Source organism: Echinops telfairi, unplaced genomic scaffold (assembly GCF_000313985.2).
Source record: "Echinops telfairi isolate 266 unplaced genomic scaffold, ASM31398v2 ScPeMD7_10;HRSCAF=50, whole genome shotgun sequence".
In the NCBI taxonomy this organism is placed as follows: domain Eukaryota; kingdom Metazoa; phylum Chordata; class Mammalia; order Afrosoricida; family Tenrecidae; genus Echinops; species Echinops telfairi.
Window position 1 is genome coordinate 10,913,090 of NW_022103907.1, and position 19,239 is coordinate 10,932,328.

The window sequence follows — 19,239 nt, forward strand, 5'->3', positions numbered from 1 at the left end:
CCTCTGTAGAGGAATGGATAAGCGAACTCTGTTATTTCTACTCCAAGGCAGTGGTTCTCAACCTTCCTATTGTTGCGACCCTTTCACACAGGTCCTCATGTGGTGGTGACTCCCCCAACCATAAAATTATTTTCGTTGCTACTGCATCACTGTAATATTGCTACTGTTATGATTCGTAATGTAAATATCTGATATACAGGATGTATTTTCATTGTTACAAATTGAACGTAATGAAAGCATGGTGATTAATCACAAAAACAATATGTAATTATATATTGTGAAATATTTATTTCTAATGACATATAAATGAAATTTTGTCTTGAAGCATGGTGTAGCATGGGTAACAGTCTTAATATCACAACAGTAAACTACATTGCTACATTTTGGGACAGTATGCGCAAAAAGCCAAGGTCAGGGTGAAGGTTGAGATAGCTTCTTTCTCACCAGATCAGCATATCTGCACGTGGGCGGGCCCGCCTGGAGAAGCTAGAGGAGCCATGTCTCGGTTCCTAAGACCATCAGAAATATCTGTTTTCCGATGGTCTTAGACGACCCCTGTGAAACGGTCGTTCGACTTCCTCCCCCCAAAGGGTCGCGACCCACAGGTTGAGAACCACTGCTCTGTGGCATACTGCGTATCCTTACAAAAACAATGATGAGTCTGCCAAACACCTCATGCCTTGGACTAAATTGTAGGACGTTATGCTCAACCAAGTTAGTCCATCTCACAAAGATAAATATATCATGACATGGTTAATACAAAGGGGAAAACTGGTTTTCACAGTAAAGGAAAAGACTTCGAAAACGATGACAAGGCTGAGGGTTGAGTGGTAAAGGAAGGGGGGATGGGGAGGGATGAGGGAGTAAGGAGGGAGGGTATCTGGGAAGAGCAAAAAAAGAGAAGGAACCACATTGGTGTGTGTGTGTGTGAGTTGCTGGGATACTGTCACTGTCTTGATGTGACAGGTTGTGCAACAGCATATAGCACATTTTTCTTTATATGTGCTTATTCCACAAGTAAAAGGTCAAAAATAAAAATGAATTACAAATAAACAAAAAACAGAGAAGGGTCAAGCCTTAAAAACCTTCCAGATTCCTTACCCATGAGATGTAAACACTATTCTGAGAGTTTTACAAAAGGAGGAAAAGTAAAATGGAAACTGACTTAAATTCTTTTGTGACACACAAGCTGGTTTCAAACAAACAAACATAAAAAACAAACAAACAAAAGGAGCTCTGTGCTGCTAACCTCCAGGTCAGCAGTTCTAACCCACCAGCCACTTTCATAAAAATGTACAGTCTCAAAATCCACAAGGGGAAGTACTACTGTGTCCCGTAGGGTCACTGTGAGTCAAAACGGTGTCTGTGGCAGTGAGTTTGTTTGACAGTGACCTTGAAAACATGGGCCCAGGTGCTGACGGATTTGCAGAGGTTGGTAGGCAGGTTGAGAAAGCAGTGGGGTGTTAGCGTGAAAGATATAAGGAAAAAGAGACAAGCGATACAGATGGCTCTCCGTTTCTGATTAGAAACGCTATTCCCGTTCTCTTGGATAATCCAGATCCTTCTCCATGTGGTGTTACTGCGACAACGGATACAATCCCACAGTTGTCCAATTCGTCTTCCTTGTCAGTAAATTTTCATGATTAAAAAATAAATATATATGTATGTATTAAAACACATCCGTAAGTTTATGTTAATGTTAATGTTCCCAATCCCCAAAGACAAAGATACTGATAATAAAAGGCGATGATAAGGGAAGCTAAAAATAATAACAACAACAACAACAACAAAAGTCCAGATATTCAGCTTAGGTCAGAACTGACTAATGAACGTTCATTGAAATGGAACCCTGGCATAAGTCAGGGGTTATCTGTAAACCCTGAACATTGAATCCAGTGGTTCAGACCCTAACCTGTTATGGCAGTTACATAATCTCCCTCACCTTGTGAAGGGGTGGAGTCTAACCTGTCAATCAGATCATAGCCAATGAAGCCTCTGTGTGGGCATGGCCTTCTCCTGAGGATTCTGGGAACTCCTATTTTCCTCCCTGGAGGTGGGAGACACACTCCCTGCTTCCTCTTCCTGCTGACAAGGCACATGGAGCTATGCTGATGGCAGCCAGAACCTTGGAGCTGGAGGAGCCACATGGAGACCCACACCAGCGCTAAGATGCTTCCACCGCCACTCGAGCCACAAGACTTTCCACCCACTGACCTGTGATCTTCCTGCTCAATGTCATTGCATGTGCTGTATGAGTCTGAAGAGGAATTTATAGACTGGTATCAGACATATGGGCTAATATAAGACTTATGGACTTGATCTGGACCGGGCTGGCATGTTTTCTCAATATACAATTGCTCTTTTATATAAAGCTCTTTTTTATTCACATATGAGTGTCTGTGATTTTGTTTCTCTAGTCAACCCAGACTGACACCAATATAAAACCAGTCTATTCCAACTCACATGAGCCCATGTGTGTCAGAGTATAACTGTGTTCCATAGGCTTGTCAGTGGCTGGTTTGGGGGCAAGTAAATCACCAGGCCTTTCTTCCAAAGTATCTCTGGGTGGACTTAGACCTCTGCCCATTTGGTTAGGAGCTGATCCCATGAGCCTTGTGTACTGCATGGAGGTTCACCTACAGACCTAACGCAGTGCTGATTTTGCAGCATCACACTGCCTTTAGTGAGGCAATTTTGCTGATCAGCTATATTGCTTTGCTGGCTGCAATTTTTAAAACATTGGCACGCTGGTGCCATAGTAGGAGCCCTAGTAGGTGGCGTAGTGATTACGAATTGGGCTGCTAACTGCAAAGTCAGCAGTTCAAAACGACTGGCCGCACTGAAGGAAAACGTGGGCCTTTCTACTCCTGGAAAGTTACAGTCTCGGAAACCCATAGGGAGCGTTCTATTCTATCTCCGCGGTTCACTGTGAGTTGGCATGACTTGCCGGCAGTGAGTTTTGAGGTGGTAGCATAGTGGTTATGCGCTGGGCTGCTTAGGGGGCAGTTCTGTAGGCTTTGCTATGGGTCAGAACTAACTCGATGGCAATAGGCGTTTTTTCTTAAGAACAGGAGAGCAACATGGATATTTTTAAACCTTAGCTTTACAAAGCCATCCTACAAACAGATCACAAACAGCTACATTGTTAATAAATATTCACGATTAACCCTCAGATTTACCGATCTTAAGGCATTATGTTTTATTCGATTGTAAAATGATTAGTTCAATGGTCTCACTAGAAGGGAGTCAATTTATAGTTTGGTTAGCTAAATTGATGTCCTTTGACATAAAAGCTATTCTTTAATTTTTAGACCCACAGTAAAGTTGGTTAGCCACCCCCCGCCCCCAATTAAGAATGTTTCAGAGTTAAACCTATCAGGATTTGATCGCCTTAAAACAATTTTATTCAATCCTCAGAATTATCACCAACCAGCCATTTTGAATTCATCAGTTCTCCGGCAAGTTGCAGAAGGCACCGATATTAATGGAATGTGGCAAAATGACCTTCGACCCCTGCTGATAGAGCGGTACCCAGGATCCCGGGGAAGCTATGCTGCCCGCCAGGTGAGCACACAGCACACGAGCTGCAAGGTGGTCAGATATCTTGTTTCACCTGAGGGCTAATGTTATGCCTAAAGCTCTGAGTGGCTTAATAGTCAGACGTGGTTATCTAACTTTATTATTCACCAAAATGAACAGTTGAGATGCCCAAGCAACTGGCAGAGACGAGGTGTCTGCCTAGAAATATGCGATACATGTGGGTCTAAATCAACGTGTGTGTGATTCTAGGTCTGAGGAACAGCAGCAGAAGCATCTTAAGTTCTTAGCTCCTGACCATTTCAAGGCCACTCCACTTAAGCACACAACAGCAACAGCCTTAAGCAGTCTTTGATGGACCGCTTCTGGCCTTGAACTTCTATCAGAACTAATCCAACTTCATTGAGGTTGAGTGGATTCAAATCCGTAGCTCCGCTATGGGACAGAGAAATATTGTCCCTTAAGGCTTCTTAGGCCACATCTTTCTCCCACAGAGCAGCTGGTGGATTTTGAACCAGGGAACTTTTGGCTAACCACTGACTGTTTTAACCACTGAGCCACCAGGGAGCCACCAGGGCTCCATTCTTTCTCTCTACAGAGAGTTAAGGTCAGGCACAAGCAGTGTCTCCAAAGCAGTGCTTCTCAAATTTCTGATCCTGACCCACAATAAATAAACATCTTTCATTTCACACGCATAAACTTGCTGACCTAATTACCTGACACAAAGGTTTCATGAAAAATATTCACCCTTATCGTCTGCAATTCACTGATAGCGCTACACGTTCGACTAGTTTAAAAAAATAAAACAGCCAGTCATGACCCACTCAAGTGGTTTCCAGACTCACCGGATTTTACCCCTGTGGCTTGGAAGACACTGCTATGAATAATCCTGAGTCCTGAAAATCTCTTTGTCTTTTTAGGGTGAGTCTTCCCAAGCAATCTGAAACCTCTCCTCCAAATGTCTGGGTTTTTCAAACCAGCCCTATCTCCAGGGGCAGCATAGGAAGGAGTGGGGTGAGTCTGGTCCCTCCTTTGAGTGCCCTCGGCCAGCTTACCTCCTTGGGTGAAAGATCGGGCACCCTGCAGCCAGAGGGACTGTTTCTGGAGTCAATTGTTGATTCTTTGGGGACTTTCATGTCAACGTAAACATCAGACAGGAGGGACACTACGCGATTTGAAAAGTGAATCTGTGTGGAGAAGATGACTGCAGCTGAGCAGAACTATCAGCTATAGCTCCTACATCCCACTTCACTGTGAACTTGCAGGCTGCTATTGGGGTTGAAGATCTTTTTATGGAGATGTTTATCATCTGGATACCAGATGTTCTGGATCATAAGCTTCTTCTTCTTCTTCTTCTTTTTTTTAAGATGACCTCTTTTTTTCAGTCTGGGAATAACTCATTTTAATATTCAGCAAAAAAGCTCATTTCAGATGCACAATTATATCTTTCTACTCAAGCTATGTTATGTTCTGGAAATACACCACTTTATATATTCTAATTGAACATTTTATTAGTTCAGGACAACCCCTGTTTACTGATAATCCATCGAGAGCAATGCGTAGCACTAGGGATTGTGGAGAAGAACAAAGCGAGTGAAGCATAAAGACTGATGTCAGGAAGGTCACACACCTTTCTCATGAAAAGGGTAGAAAAGACGAGTAGTGGAAGATGTAAGTACTGCGTGTTGGTGTGGTGGGAGCCGCTGATTCAGTTCTGACTCACAGCAACCCGGGTGCAGCAGCAGGGACACACTGGCGCTCCTCCAGCCTCATGCTCATCGCTACGTTTCAGCTCCTTGTTGAGGCTGTTGTGTCTGTCTGTCTGTCTCCTTGGCTAAGGGTCTTCCTCTTTTTCTCTGACCCACTACTTTGCCATGTCTCTTCGCCAGGGACTGATTCCTCTTGGTAACATAATCCATGCGATCAGTCTGTGCAGCGAAGCTTCCTTACATCTAAGAAGCTTTCTGGTTATACTCCTAAGACAGATTGGTTCATTCCTCTGGCAGTCCCTGGTCTATTCAGTATTCTTCATGGACACTCTAACTCAAAGGCATTTGGGCTTCTTTGGCCTTCTGTATTTATTGTCCCCCTTACACATGCATAGGAGGAGATAGAAAACACCATGGGCCAGATCCATTAAAGTGACGTCTTTGCTCTGGAACCCTTTGAGGAAGTCATTTGCCGCAGATTTACCCAATGCAACGCACAGCTTGATTTCTTTTTTTCCCTTTGATTTCTTGGTTGCCGCTTCCATGAGGACTGATTGTGGATTCAAGTCAAATGAAATCCTTGACAATTTTCAGAATTGTCTCATTAAGGCACTGTCTAAGCATGCATGTTTAAGCCAAAGTCCACTTTATTACAGAGACCAGACAGCGAATAGCTGGGGAATTGTTTGTTTATTCCAGTGTTTGCAGGATTGAGTGTGGAATTGGTACCCACCCTTAAGTAAGCTGATCCTTGCAAGCTTCCTGCTGTTTTTCCCAGGGCCTTTGCTACGTGTCCTGTCTGATTATCAAGCCGTAGTTAGGATAGAAAATCCTGAATTTCCTTGGGGAGAGAAAAAAAAATCTTGTCCTTGTTTAGCACTGTAAATTATTCATTTAATCATCTCAAGATTCATCTCCACCAGATTAACTTAGGAACAAATTGCCTGTTATCTTGATGGTTACTTTTTTATTCTCCTTGATCTTAAAAAAATTAAGGCTTTAATTACAAAGATGCATGTAATAATTTAAAATAAAATAAATGGAATGTGGTGAGAAAAATGAAGCAAGCTAGAACAAAGAACTCACTTGTAATTTTTCATCCCACACATTGGAGGTTCTGAGGGAGCACCCTTCTGACCCCTGGGTCGTGCTTTTTCCTTCCATCAATCAGTTGCATGAGCTAATGAGGCAGGGAAACGGACTCTCTGTTATTTGCGCCCCCTGTGCTGGGGCTCTGGACCAACCTGGGTACAGAGGAACACAACTTGCTGCAGTCATTTGGGTTCAGAGTTTGTTACCCATTGACACCCCTAGTGAGCAAGGACTTCAGGTACCTCTGAGCCACCTCCTTGATAGGGGGCTTGGGCTTGCTCTCTCTTATTCTTGACAGGCGAAGGTCAGGCGAAGGTCCAGCATTCATTACACTAGAAGTACTTGCTGGACTGGGGGCACAGGCTTTGTGTTGATGACAGAAAAGCCCCATTCTCCAAAGAGCTTCAAGGGGGTTGAGATTGATAGGGCCCTGATCTAGCTGATGTATCAAATGCTCCTTCCCAGTTAACCTTCTAAAAGTGTTGAAAGTGGACTTTACCACACACCGAACTGCGTCCCTCTAGCCTGACTTGTGGGAATGTCCATGAGACATTGTGGAGGGAGAAAAGCCCAGGGCAGACTAACCTGGAACGGAGGCTTGACCAGCACACCTCACTTGTACCACTCTCACCAGGGTCTTGTGTGTTGCTATGATGTGGAACAGGCTTTTGAGGAGCTTCCGCACCATGCTGCACCAGGAAGAAAGGTCGGGCGATCTACTTCCAAAATTCAGCCATTAAACACTCCGTGGAGCACAATGTTCCAATCTGGTGGTACATGGGGTTGCTACGAACCTGGGTCCAGCTCGACAGCAGCTAACAACCACCACCCAAACCATGTTTTCATTTTACTTGAACCCACAACCAACCCTCACGGAAGCAGCAACCAAGAAATCAAATGGTGCGTCGCATTGGGCAAATCTGCTGCAAATGACTGCCACCAAGTGTTACCAAGCAAAGACATCACCTTGAGGCCTACGAAGTGCCTGGCCCCACATGTGGAACTGGTTCTGGTTCCTGAGCGCCCCAGGTGCGACAGAGTAGAAGTGTTCCTTCAGTTTTCTTTGCTCAGTCTTTACAGAAGCAGATCGCCAGGCCTTTCCTCCGTGCTGCTGCTGGATGGGTCCCCACTGCCGACTGTTAGTCGTTGAGTGCAAGCGTCTGAGCCACCTAGAGACTTGCCGCGGCAGCATTCCTGTGGCCACATCAGCCTTCTGCCAACTGTGTGTTTGTGTGCCAGAATACGTTTGGATAAGTAAAGAAGAGGGTGTGCAAAGAGACCCTGACCATTACCATAGGGAACCCAGGGGCTGAGACTGATTGGTAGGAGAAAGGTTAAGGGAGGAAGAGGATTCGCTTTTCCTTTAAACAGCTTTGTTCTTAATACGATAAGCGTGTATTGCAATTTTGATTTGAAAGGTATCACAGGCAACATAAAACCACACTTAACAAACTGAAAATGTCTGTCTGGATCATAACTTTTGTTTTGTTTTGTTTTGTGTTTCATCAGCACATCATGAATCGAATCCAGAGACTTCAAGCTGACTGGGTCTTGGAAATAGACACCTTAGTAAGTCAGACGCCCTATGGATACCGATCATTCTCAAATATCATCAGCACCCTCAACCCCACCGCTAAACGACACCTGGTCCTCGCCTGCCACTATGACTCCAAATATTTTGCCCACTGGAACAACAGGGTGTTTGTGGGGGCCACCGATTCAGCTGTGCCGTGTGCAATGCTACTGGAGCTTGCTCGAGCCCTGGACAAACAACTCCTTTCCCTGAAGGTATCTGCTTTCCTCTGGGAGATAACTTGGGATAAGATATTTTAGCATGAACTCAGTGAGCTCTAGACTCCGGGGTGGGGGTGTGGGCATGTGTGGATTGAGTAGGCCATTTAGGAATGGAGCCTTAAAGTGTATTTTGTACTAGTTTGTTATAAAATGATAAGAGGTTGAATGACTATTCATGGGAGCATTACATTATTTGAAATTTCCACCATGGGTGATAAACTGAGGATGTATGCCCATGCATGCCTTCAATGGGACCTGACACCCCAGTTTTGACTATGTATCAAGTTAAGTGCAGCCTTTGGGGAAACAGAAGAAGGTGGAAAGTTGGTATGGACGTGTCGATGAGAAACGTGCTGATTTCTTCTTGTTTCTTCGGCCACAAACACTGCACACCTTCAGATTGGAGAGATGGTAGCTCTGGAGCGGGCGGGGGAGTGGGTTGCTGCCAAGTGGTTCCTCAGCAGAGAGTGGGTAATTCAGACATAACAAGATGAAAAGCGGGGCGCACAGAAATGCAGTATGGCTCCTATCTGCGAATCTCGGCTCATTTTATGTAGCATAGCAGAGCTTTTGTTATGCTCTCAGCCCCACATACTTCTGGGCCTCAGATGTTATTTCAGCCTCTGTGTCCTTAAAGGCATATTGGGGGAACGTGCTACACCAGCTGAAGACATTGTGTTCTGAGATCCCTCACAATCAAGTAAACACAGCGAAGCAAATCCAAAAACTTTGTTCGCGGGGCAATATTTTCTTTCTAAGCCCTTTATGAAGAGTCTCGCCTTTGATACAATGGGGTAAAGAAGTGAAAGGTTTATCTTGTAATGCAAGTCGTAGAGATATTTGGTTCTATTTTTGCGGGATATGCAGAACTGGAAGAAAACAAGAAATGTTTATAACCTCCTAGTATCATTTTCATGGTTTCTTTTTTTGGGCTTCTGTTTTGTTTTCTACACCTTCTATAATGTCTTTGTCCCACATGCTGCCCCTGCTTTTCATGAGTACTCTCCCCCCAGCAGTTGAATGAAGGAGTCCGGAGCTGATGTAAAAGTTTCATTTTACATATTTGTATTCCTACTACCTAACCTCATCTGTCCCTTTGCTGTCATGTGGTGACTCTCATGGAACTCTGATGCTGCAAGCTATTCCATCAGTATTTGAAATTGCCAGTGGGGTCACCCAGAGTGGACAGGTTTCAGCAAAGACTTAAAGACTAAGGCAGACTAGGAAGAAAGACCTGGAGATCTACCGAGAACCAGCCAGCGGAAGCCCTGGGGAGCACATCGTGCTGGAAGATGACCTGTCCACCCTGGAAGGCACTCAAACTAGAGAATGATTCCAATGGGGGGCTTGAGCACACAAATGATGGTGAAGATGGTTCATGTTGTGCAAGGGGCTGCCATCAGCTGGAGCTCACCCGACAGCAGCGAGCAACATAATAGTTCTAGTGAAACGGCAGGAATGAAGTGCATCTTAAAGGCACGGCTTTGTGTGGTGAGTGGGTTTTCTCTTGGTGAGCTCCTTCACCTTGTTCCACATGGTGGAACCTTTGATGACCATATACAGAAAGGATGGAATGAGCTGTCGGGGTGTGTGTGTGTGTGTGTGTGTGTGTGATCGCAAGCAGAGAACTCAAGTCAACATGATTCTCTCCATGGCTCTTTTTAATAAAAGGAACCGTGATGTGGAGAATTAAAACAGCCACCACAACAACTGGTTTTGAACCCAAATTGGCGAATATCAGATTTGTTCTTCTGGTGGTACTTAGTGTTTGAAGTTTCTTCAGCTGTCATGCATTGGGGGTACAGTGCCCTAGCAGAGGGCTGGGTACACACTGAATTCTTGTTCCAGCTCTCTTCTGCCCACTCCCTACTTCAGGAACAGGATTGTAATTGTCCAACCTTGTCCTTGGGTGTGTTGTTTGCTCTTTGCACTGTAGGGCTTCTCTTGGCGAGTTCCTTTATCTTGTTCGGTAGAGGTGGAATTTATGGTGACCGGGAATTCCTTGGCTGCCATTTCTTGCTAACTGTAAGATCAGCAGTTCGAAACCAGCAGCCGCCTTGAGGAGAAAGATGAAGCTTTCTGCTCTTGTAAAGAGTGACGGTCTTGGAAGCGCACAGAGTACTTCTCTTCTGTCCTGTCGGGTCAAGGAGCAGGCATTGACTCAATGGCAGCGAGGTCGGTTGGTTTGGTGGCCGATGGCATGAGTAGACGCAGTTCAAGTAGAGGCTGGAAATGTGCTTGTGTCATTAGGCTTGCTTTCTTGCTAAGAACTCCATGCCCTGGCTGGCACGCCAGTCCCAAGAGGAGGTGAGACATGCAGCGCAGAACCACCTTCACTGACTGCAGAGGGCCGAAAGAAGAGCTGTCTGCCCCAGCCAACCTCAGCCTAGTAGGTGTCCAGGTAGCCCACAGACCCACTATCATTCCGGGTACTTTACTGTATCTCATTTTGGTGGCACTAACCAACAGGGTTGGAACCCTGGTGGCTCAATGGGTGGAGCCCTGGGCTGCTGACCACAGATGGATGTTTCAGACCCACTGGCTCCTCCCTCAGAGAAAGGCTGGGCAGGCTGCTCCCTTAAAGATTCAGTCTCAGAAACCCTAAGGAGCAGTTCTGTGCTGTCCTGGAGGGTCCTTTAGAGTCTGGATAGCAGAGGGTTAGGCTTTTTTAACCAACAGGTACACAGTGGGCTGGAGTTATTTCCCTGATTATGGGAAGGAACACTGGTTACTGGAATTGGAAGACTGTCCCAAATCAGGCCAACCAGAACTTCCTAGGCCCAAGGTATTTGCTTGAGTTACTGGAAATTGAAGGCCATGACCACGTTCTGGACAATTCTGAAAAGAAGCCAACCAAGCAGGTTACCCCGTGGGACCAAGCCAGCAGGAGATGCACATGGCCCCGTTTGCCACTTCTCTGGTTGCGAACAGAATACTCATGCTACCTGGTCCCCAGCAGTCTCTCCTGCTCACGTATTCTATGATTATGCTGTCTGATTAGGAGCCAGGACCTTCAGACCAGCCAATGCCCTTCCAACCACGGGAACCTTAGAGCATCTCTAAGATGTTGTAAGGTGCTTTGAAGTATACGTCTTACAGCTTAGAAACGATTTTGTTAATGAGAAAACCTGGGTAATTGCTTCATGTTTATTAAACCCTGAGTGCATGGGCTGTTTTACAGGCCAACACACCCTGTGCTTGATACTGTCAGGCATGTGGGAGACTCAACATATTGTTCTTTTTCTGTGCTCTCATTAAGGAGCAATAATAAGACAGATGAAATAATTGGCATATGGCAGTAACTTTCAGTTTTTGATCCAGAGAGGATTTTTTATCTTTATTGTGAAACCACTCTAAAATACTCAAGATCACTCAATTTTTGATGAAACTAGGAGACATTTATATTTAGGAACGACACTGAAGACAAAGGGGGTTAGGACAATGGAAGAGGGCGTATCAGAGCAGAGCACGACCACACTTTCCAGAGAGAGGGACAAAGGGAGATGAAAGCGGACAAGCTGATCCCCTGACAAAACCTGGGAAGGCTCAGCGACTCGAGATACCAGAGTCCGAGAAAGGCAGAGGGGAGGCAGGGGGCTGGGACAGGGGTTACTTATAAGTTAAAGGCGCACTTAGCTAAATAGATCCCTGCTTCCTGGTGGTGGTGGTGCAAATGGTTAACACAGTGGGCTGTTAACCCCAAAGGTTGGAGGTTCAAATCCACCCAGAGATGCCGCAGAAGAAAGTCCTGGTGATTTCCTTCTGAAACAACAACACAGTTCTACTCTTCGAGCCTCACGGTTACCATGGGTTGGCATTAGCTCAGTGGCAACTGGTGTGGCTTGAGCACCACACCAAGCAGGTCGATAAACACTCTAACTATGTCCTTGCAGATGAGAGAATATTTTCCAGGAGAGATTGAACGAGGCAGGTTCTGGGCTTGGGGGCATCAGTCATCAAGGAGGGCAGTTATGAAGGGCCGCCTCGTGAAAACCAATGAGATGAAACCACAACCCACTGCTGCCCAGTCAGTTATGGGTCATGGACAGAGTAGGACCATTCTGTGAGATTTCCAAGGCTGTCATCGTTGTGCTAGCAGCCTGCCACATTTTTCTTCTGCAGAGTGGCTGGTGGGTTTGAATGGCTTCAAAAACAGCTGAGTGCTTTAACCACTGTGCCACTAGTGAGATACCCCCCAGGTCCCCTCTTTCTCCTATTTTAATACCAGAAAGCCAGCCACAGGTCTTCCTCATCGGACAGGAAGCTGAGGCTCTTTCTCTGGGCACTTGCAGCACCTCAGGGAGAAGACCCATAGGCATTTGGGATGCCTCTGCGATTACTCTGACTGGGCGCTTGGCTGCCGGCCGGAACCCCAGGCAGTTGGGGTCGCCAGCCAACCTTTAATATGAATGAACACAAGGGTGACCAGACATTTGAGGACAATCCCTACCAGCAAGGAAAGAACCCCACACAAATCATTCAAATTGAAAATAGGAACCAAAGAAGAGAACTTCAGAAACACCATTTTTTTTAATCTGAGGGAAGTTATATCTACCCAAAGGAATGCTACAACAGAACAACAATCAGAATAAAAAACAGCTTTTGGAAATGAGAAATACAATAAAAAAGAATCAAAATAGCGGCATGCTGTGAAGTGGTGACTCTCCTTTGTCCTTGATTCTTTCTGGCAGACTAACATCCGAGGCTTGTGAATGGCGAGCAGACCAGACCAAGAAGGAGCACCTTGGGACTTGATGCTGCTTAAACCTCAGGGGCCATGATGTTGTCTATCATGGCCACTTGGAAAACCTTTAAAATCCTTGAGACCCACGCCTCAGATGAGGAGCCCTGGTGGTGTAGTGGATAACCCATTGGGCTGCTAACCACAGGGACAGCAGTTTGAACCCACTGGCCAGCTCCCTGGAGGAAGATGAGGCATTCTGCTCCCTAAAAGATTTACCATGTAGGAAACACAAAGCAGGCAATTCTGCTCTGCCTTATGGGGGTGCTCTGAGCCAGAATCGACTTGATGGCAATGCGTGTTGAGTGCAGGCTCAGGTGTGCCTCCTGGTTTGGGACTGTGCACAGGTGAAGGTTGTGTGTCCTCTTTGGGACATGGGAACTCTGCCCTATGATTCTCCCTAGAGCTCACCTTAATGCATCTCGCATTTGGGTCCGTTTTGGTTGCAATACAGCTATCGTCATCAGTGTGGTGTACTCCCTGTGAGATTCTGTGAGTTGTTCCAGTGGAAACCCCACGAGGGCTGTGAGAGCCTGTCTGGAGGAAGGTGTCCTTCTAGCTTATGAGTGCTGACCCAGCCCCGGTGGTTAGGGCATAGAGAGATGGTGCTGTGCGGATGGCTGGAGGTGAGGATGGAAAAATAGGAACGTGAGGACTGGAAATATCCCCACATCACAATGAACTGGATGTATGCTGTTCTTCATCCTACTCTTGGCAACACAAGAGGGGTTTGTCCATTTAGCCTCTCATTTAGTGCAGATGGAGTCCTGGGGGCATATTGGTTATAGGTAGCCCTCTTAACAGCAAGGCCAGTGGGTCAAACCATCGGGAGCAGTTCTCACCCTGTCCTAAAAGGTAGCTGTAAGTTGGACTTGACTCAGTGGCAGTGGGTCCCACTGGTTTAGCACAGACATTGAAGTAGAAGAAATAAATTTGGAAGAAACAACGGACAAGATCATTACTTCTGGAGGATCATCCCAGGAATTACAGTGGGTCACATAGGAAGTACTGGGATTGAGAATGTCATTGGACTTCTCATAGAAATGTGGGAGCTAGAAAATAAGGAACTGGTGCCTTAAGCATTGTGTATGGGAGGAAAAAAACCAACCTGGAATTCTCCAACCTGGCCAAATCAATATGAGAATAGAATAAAGAAATTTTCAGACATGCAACAAAAAAGTATTCTCATGCACTGTTTCTTTCTCAGAGGCTGTTTAAAGATACACGAGATTTAGTGAAGGAAGAGGGTCTCATGGTTTGTTGACTGGAGAAACAAATTCATAGACACTCCTATGTATGTAAGAGAGAGCTTTTTATGAAAAAGTAATTGTATATTAAGAAAACATCTCAGCTCAGTCCAGATCGAGTCCATAAGTCCAATATTAGTCCACATGTCTGATACCAGTCTATAAATTCCTCTTCAGTTTCATGAAACACATTGAGGGGATGGGTCACAGGACCTGATGACTCAGGACAATGGTCTCAGGGGACACTGGGGTGCATTAGCATAATCCACAAAAACAATGTTCTACATCTTACTTTGGTGAATAGATCTGAGATATTAAAATCTCACGACTAGTAGTCTCAGGTGCAACTGCTGGTCTTTAACTGCTTCTATGACCCCAAGCCCAGAAGCACTATCTGATCCCTGGTCACCACTACCAACTGCCCTGAAATCAATAGCATTAGAAGGTCTTTGGTAGATTGGTAGGAAGATGTAGAGCAAAGCTCAAAATCATAGAAAAGATCAGGTGTGCTGGTAAGATAAAGGTTGGTGGAACTCCCTTGTCTATGACCCTTAGTCACCCCTCAGGTCTGGAAATGAATTCATCCCCACGGCTCAATTTTCAACCAAACAATACACAGGTCTATAAGGGGAACAATAACACTGGGGTATGCACACCTTAGGATATTCAACCATTTGAGATCAAAAGGACAGCATTTATCCAAGGACAAAGTTCAGAAGGACACAGGTCAAAGTTCAAAAGAAGGAGGCCTGCAAGAGGGAGACACAAGGAGGAAGTGGGAGAAATGATGTTACATTGTGAGGACTGCAATCAATGATATGAAACAATATGCGTATGAATTATAGAATGGAAAACTGATATGCTCTGTAAACCTTCACCCAATTCCAAATAAAAAAAGCTTAAAAAAAAAAAAAGAAGAAAAAGGCATCAGAATGCAGTGTGAAGTGTGATGTCCGAATTATGTCACACAAACAAAAACTCACTGCCATCCAGCCGATGCCGAGTCAGTGATCGCACAGGACAGGGTAGAACTGCCTCTGTGAGTTTCCGAGACTGTAACTCCTTATGGGAGTAGAAAGCCCCTTCTTTCTCCCTTCATGCATCTGGTGGTTTTAAACTGCTGATCTTGCAGATCTCAGCCCAACACTTAGCCACTACGTCACCAGGGCTCCTTGTGTCACACAACGACCTTCATTAGTCAGCAAGTGGCCAGGTTGTGTGTGTCTGTGTGATGTGTGAGTCTAACAAGGGTAGGGAAACCATAGCTTGGGTCTGCTTTCTGTCATTCCTGCCTAGCATGCTCCTACTCAGACTTTCACATTGTTGCTTTCTTCTCAACTGTTGATCTCAGCTGAAAGGCCCCCTTCACAGGCAGCCCTTTCTCTCTCTCTCTCCTTTCCTCTTCTTCTTTTTGGGAAGCAGTTTTATTGGCATATAATTCACATATCATACAATTCAATAGTTCAGTCACACTAGAAAGAGTACAATCATCACCACCATCAACTTTAGAACTTTTTTTTTTTAATTTTAGAACTTTTTTGTGCTCATTATTATTCGCTCCCCATTCCCCCCTCCAACCTCCCTTGCCATACCCCCAAGAAACCATTAATCCAGTTACTGTCTACACTTTGCTCTACTGTCCTGGGTTTTATATACCGAAAAACCATACTCAAACCCAAAATCCCAGTCATATAACCAATAACAATAACAAAGTAAAACACAGAAAAACTTCAGTCAAAAACGAAGCAGAAAATAACTAAAAACTAGAACATAGTTGTTGTCAGGTGCCATTGAGTCCGTTCCTATGCACAACAGCAGGAAACCCTGCAGAGTCCCGCACCATCCTCGCAGTTGTTCCTGTGCCTGAGCCCATTGTTGCAGCCACGGTGTCCATCCATCACATTGAGGGCCTAGATAGAGAATATGTAAAAAAAAAAGCCTCGCATTTTGATATCTGTGTCTCATAAAACTTCGTATGCTTTTATAGCAACAGGTTTTGATTTGCCTTCATATACATATATTGCATGGTTACATCAAGCCTTAAGAGTGATTAAATCACCAAGACTTAGAGAACCAAGGTCAAATTCTTGGTGCTCTCTTATTGAGCTGTTGTAGAGTTCTGTTTATTTTGGTAATGAGCCTTTGTCTGATGTGTCATTGATAAACATGTTTTACAATCTGTGGGCTCTCGTTTCACTCTGCTGATGAAGTTTTTTGATGTGCATCAGTGATGTAATTTCAGCATGTCCCAGTCATCTATCCTGTCTTCTCTGTGTGTGCCTCCTCCATTATACTTTGTAGTCTATGTATGCCCTGCAATAGGGTCCTTAAATTTGTTCTAGCCTTCTCGTTAATGATCCTGAGAGCTTGGGGGTTTACATTTAGGTCTTTAATTCACCTTGAGTTCATTTTTCTGCATGGGGAAAGATATGGGTCTGTGCCTTTCTCCTGCATATGTAAATCCAGTTTGTCCAACACCATTTGCTGAAGAGGCCATCTTTCTCCCACTGGGTATTTCTAGGTCCTTTGTCAAAGATTAGTTGCCTGTAGGCTGATGCATTTATGTCTGGGTTTTCTGTTCTGATCCATTGGTCTATGTGTCTCTTGTTGGACCAGTACCAGGAGGCTGTATGGCTATGTAGTGGGTTTGTAGGTCAGATAGTGGTAGGCCTCCTACTTGGTTCTTCCTTTTAAGAAGTTCTTTGCTTACCCTGGGCTTTTACCTGCCCGTATGAAATTGGTCATTATTTTTCCCATTTAAAAAAAGAATTTATTTGGGATTGGTATAGGTATTGCATTGTATCTGTAGGTTGTTTTAGGTAACATTGCCATTTCCACAATATTAAGTTTTCCTGTCCCAGAAGCATGGGATATTCTTCCATTTATGTAGGTCCTTTTTAGTTTCTTATCGTAATATTCTGTAGTTTTTTCTGTATAGTTCTTTTGTTCCTTTAGTTAAGTTTATACCTAAATATTTCATCTTTTGTATGGTTATTGCAAGTGGTACTTATTTCTTAATGTCCTTTTTGTAGCTCTCATCTGATTGATTTCTAGTTATTAACTTTGTATCTTGCTACTTTTCCAAATTCCTCAATTGTTTCCAGCAGGTTTTTTGTGGAGACGTTTGGGATTTCTATATATAGGTTCATATCACCTGCAATAGCGAGAATTTCATTTATTTGCCTACTTGTAGTCCTGTGATTTCTTTTTGTTGTCTGATGGCTCTAGCTAACACTTTCGCACGATGTTGGATAAGTGTGGCCCTTCCTGGCCCCTGTTTTCAGTGGGAATGTTTCTAGCAAGTGGCTCTTGGTTTCTCATATGTGGCTTTTATTATGTTGAACAATTTTTATTCTACTCCTATTTTGTTGAGTGTTTTGAACAGAAATGGATGTTGAATATTGTCAAATGCCTTTTCTGCATCTATTGATATAATCATGTGGTTTTTATTTCTTGCCTTTTTTATGTGGTGGATTACATTTTTTTTTTTTGAATATTGAACCATCCCTGCATATCTGGATTGAATCCCACTTGGTCATGTGAATTGTTTATTTGATATGCTGATGTATTCTACTGGCCAGGATTTTGTTGAGGGTTTTAGCATCTAGTTCATGAGGGATATTGGTTTATAATTTTTAGTCTTTGTGGGGTCCTTGCCTGGTTTGGGTGTCAGTATTATGCTGGCTTCATAGGATGAGTTTGGGAATTTGTTGTCTTTTCTATATTCTGGAAGAGTTTGTGCAATATTGAAGTTAGATCTTCTTTGAATATTTGGCAGAATACCTTGCATCAGGAGGTAAGGGAGCTATCAAAGTTGATGTAGGGGGAAAACAGTGGAATGTAGTGTCTCAAGAACCAAATGAAGAAAGTGCATCAAGAAGGAAATTGCTGTAAAGGTGGCTGGAAGTCAGGAATATGCAGACGGAGAATTGACCATTTGACTCAGGATTGTGGTCTCTTGGCAAGGGCGGTTTCAGTGGAGTGGTAGAGATGCAGCATAATGGGGAGGAAGTCGATTGAAAGAAAAGACACTGGAGACAGTGCTATAAAAACAGGCAACTATGTAAGGAAGTTTTTGCTATAAAGAGGATAAAAATGGGTCAATAATTGGCAGAGAAAGTGGATTAAAATTTTTAAGATGAGGAAAATAATAAGAGGTTGACGGGAATTAGCCAGTAGAGAAAGAAAAATGGGTGTAGGTGGAAATGCTAAAGTGATGATCTTGAGGAGGTGAGAGGGGAGAGGATCTAGTGCGCTGGAGGAGAGCTCGGCAGCTTAAATGACAACATGGAGAGTCAACGAGCTCAGAGGCACAAGGGCAGCATAAGGGGTGCTGCTGGTGATTGGTGAGTAGAGTGGTGGTGGAAGTTGTAATGCTTGGTTTTTTTAACTCAGAAGAGAGCAACTTCATCAACTGGGAGTAAGGAAGATTGTAGAAGAAGGAGTGAATGGATTAAGAAGATACCGTGCAACTGCCATGCTTAGGTTTTTACTCATGACTTTGACGGAGGCCAGTTAGGGTGGTTGTACTTGGTTATTGTGTTTTCCAGCCAGATTCAGATGTTTGATTGTAGGCACAAACTGGGCAGAGACCTGGATTTAGACATGAATTTTTCCCATGGGAGTTGGACTATAACAGAGGCAAAGAAATCAAGGGTGTATGCAAGGGAATGATGAGAATGATTGAATCTGGAATTAAATATGAATGAGGAAAGATAGGAAGACAACGTTGAGGTGACAGGCGGGCAAAGATGAGAGAGTCAAGCGATTAAAGATTTCGGTACAAGAGGAGATTTGTGGGTGTTAGGATGCCAGAAAGTCTGATCTGGAAAGTTGGGCTGTGTTGTCAGAGAGTGGGCTGCAAAGAATCAGTCAGAATCCTGCTCACTCTTCTAAGTTCCTTTCTTAGCACCTTCCTTGGCAATCAAGGAGTTGACTGTTCATTTCATTCAATTCCCACCAGACTTTAAAAAAAATCATTTTGTTAGGGGTTCATACAACTTTTATCACAACCCATACATACATCACTTGTGTAAAGCGCATTTGTACATTCATTGCCCTCATCATTCTCAAAACATTTGTTCTCCACTTAAGCCCCTGGCATCAGCTCCTCATTTTT

General features: G+C 44.2%; 1 protein-coding gene across 1 annotated transcript in view; it reads left to right on the top strand.

Annotated features, from left to right (window-relative positions):
* QPCT (glutaminyl-peptide cyclotransferase) overlaps positions 1–19,239 on the top strand; it is a 48,672-nt gene that overhangs the window by 17,956 nt on the left and 11,477 nt on the right. Inside the window, exons 2-3 of the mRNA XM_004711169.2 lie at positions 3,418–3,564; positions 7,848–8,126. Coding sequence (XP_004711226.1) covers positions 3,418–3,564; positions 7,848–8,126 — 426 coding nt within the window. The remainder of the gene's footprint in view (positions 1–3,417; positions 3,565–7,847; positions 8,127–19,239) is intronic.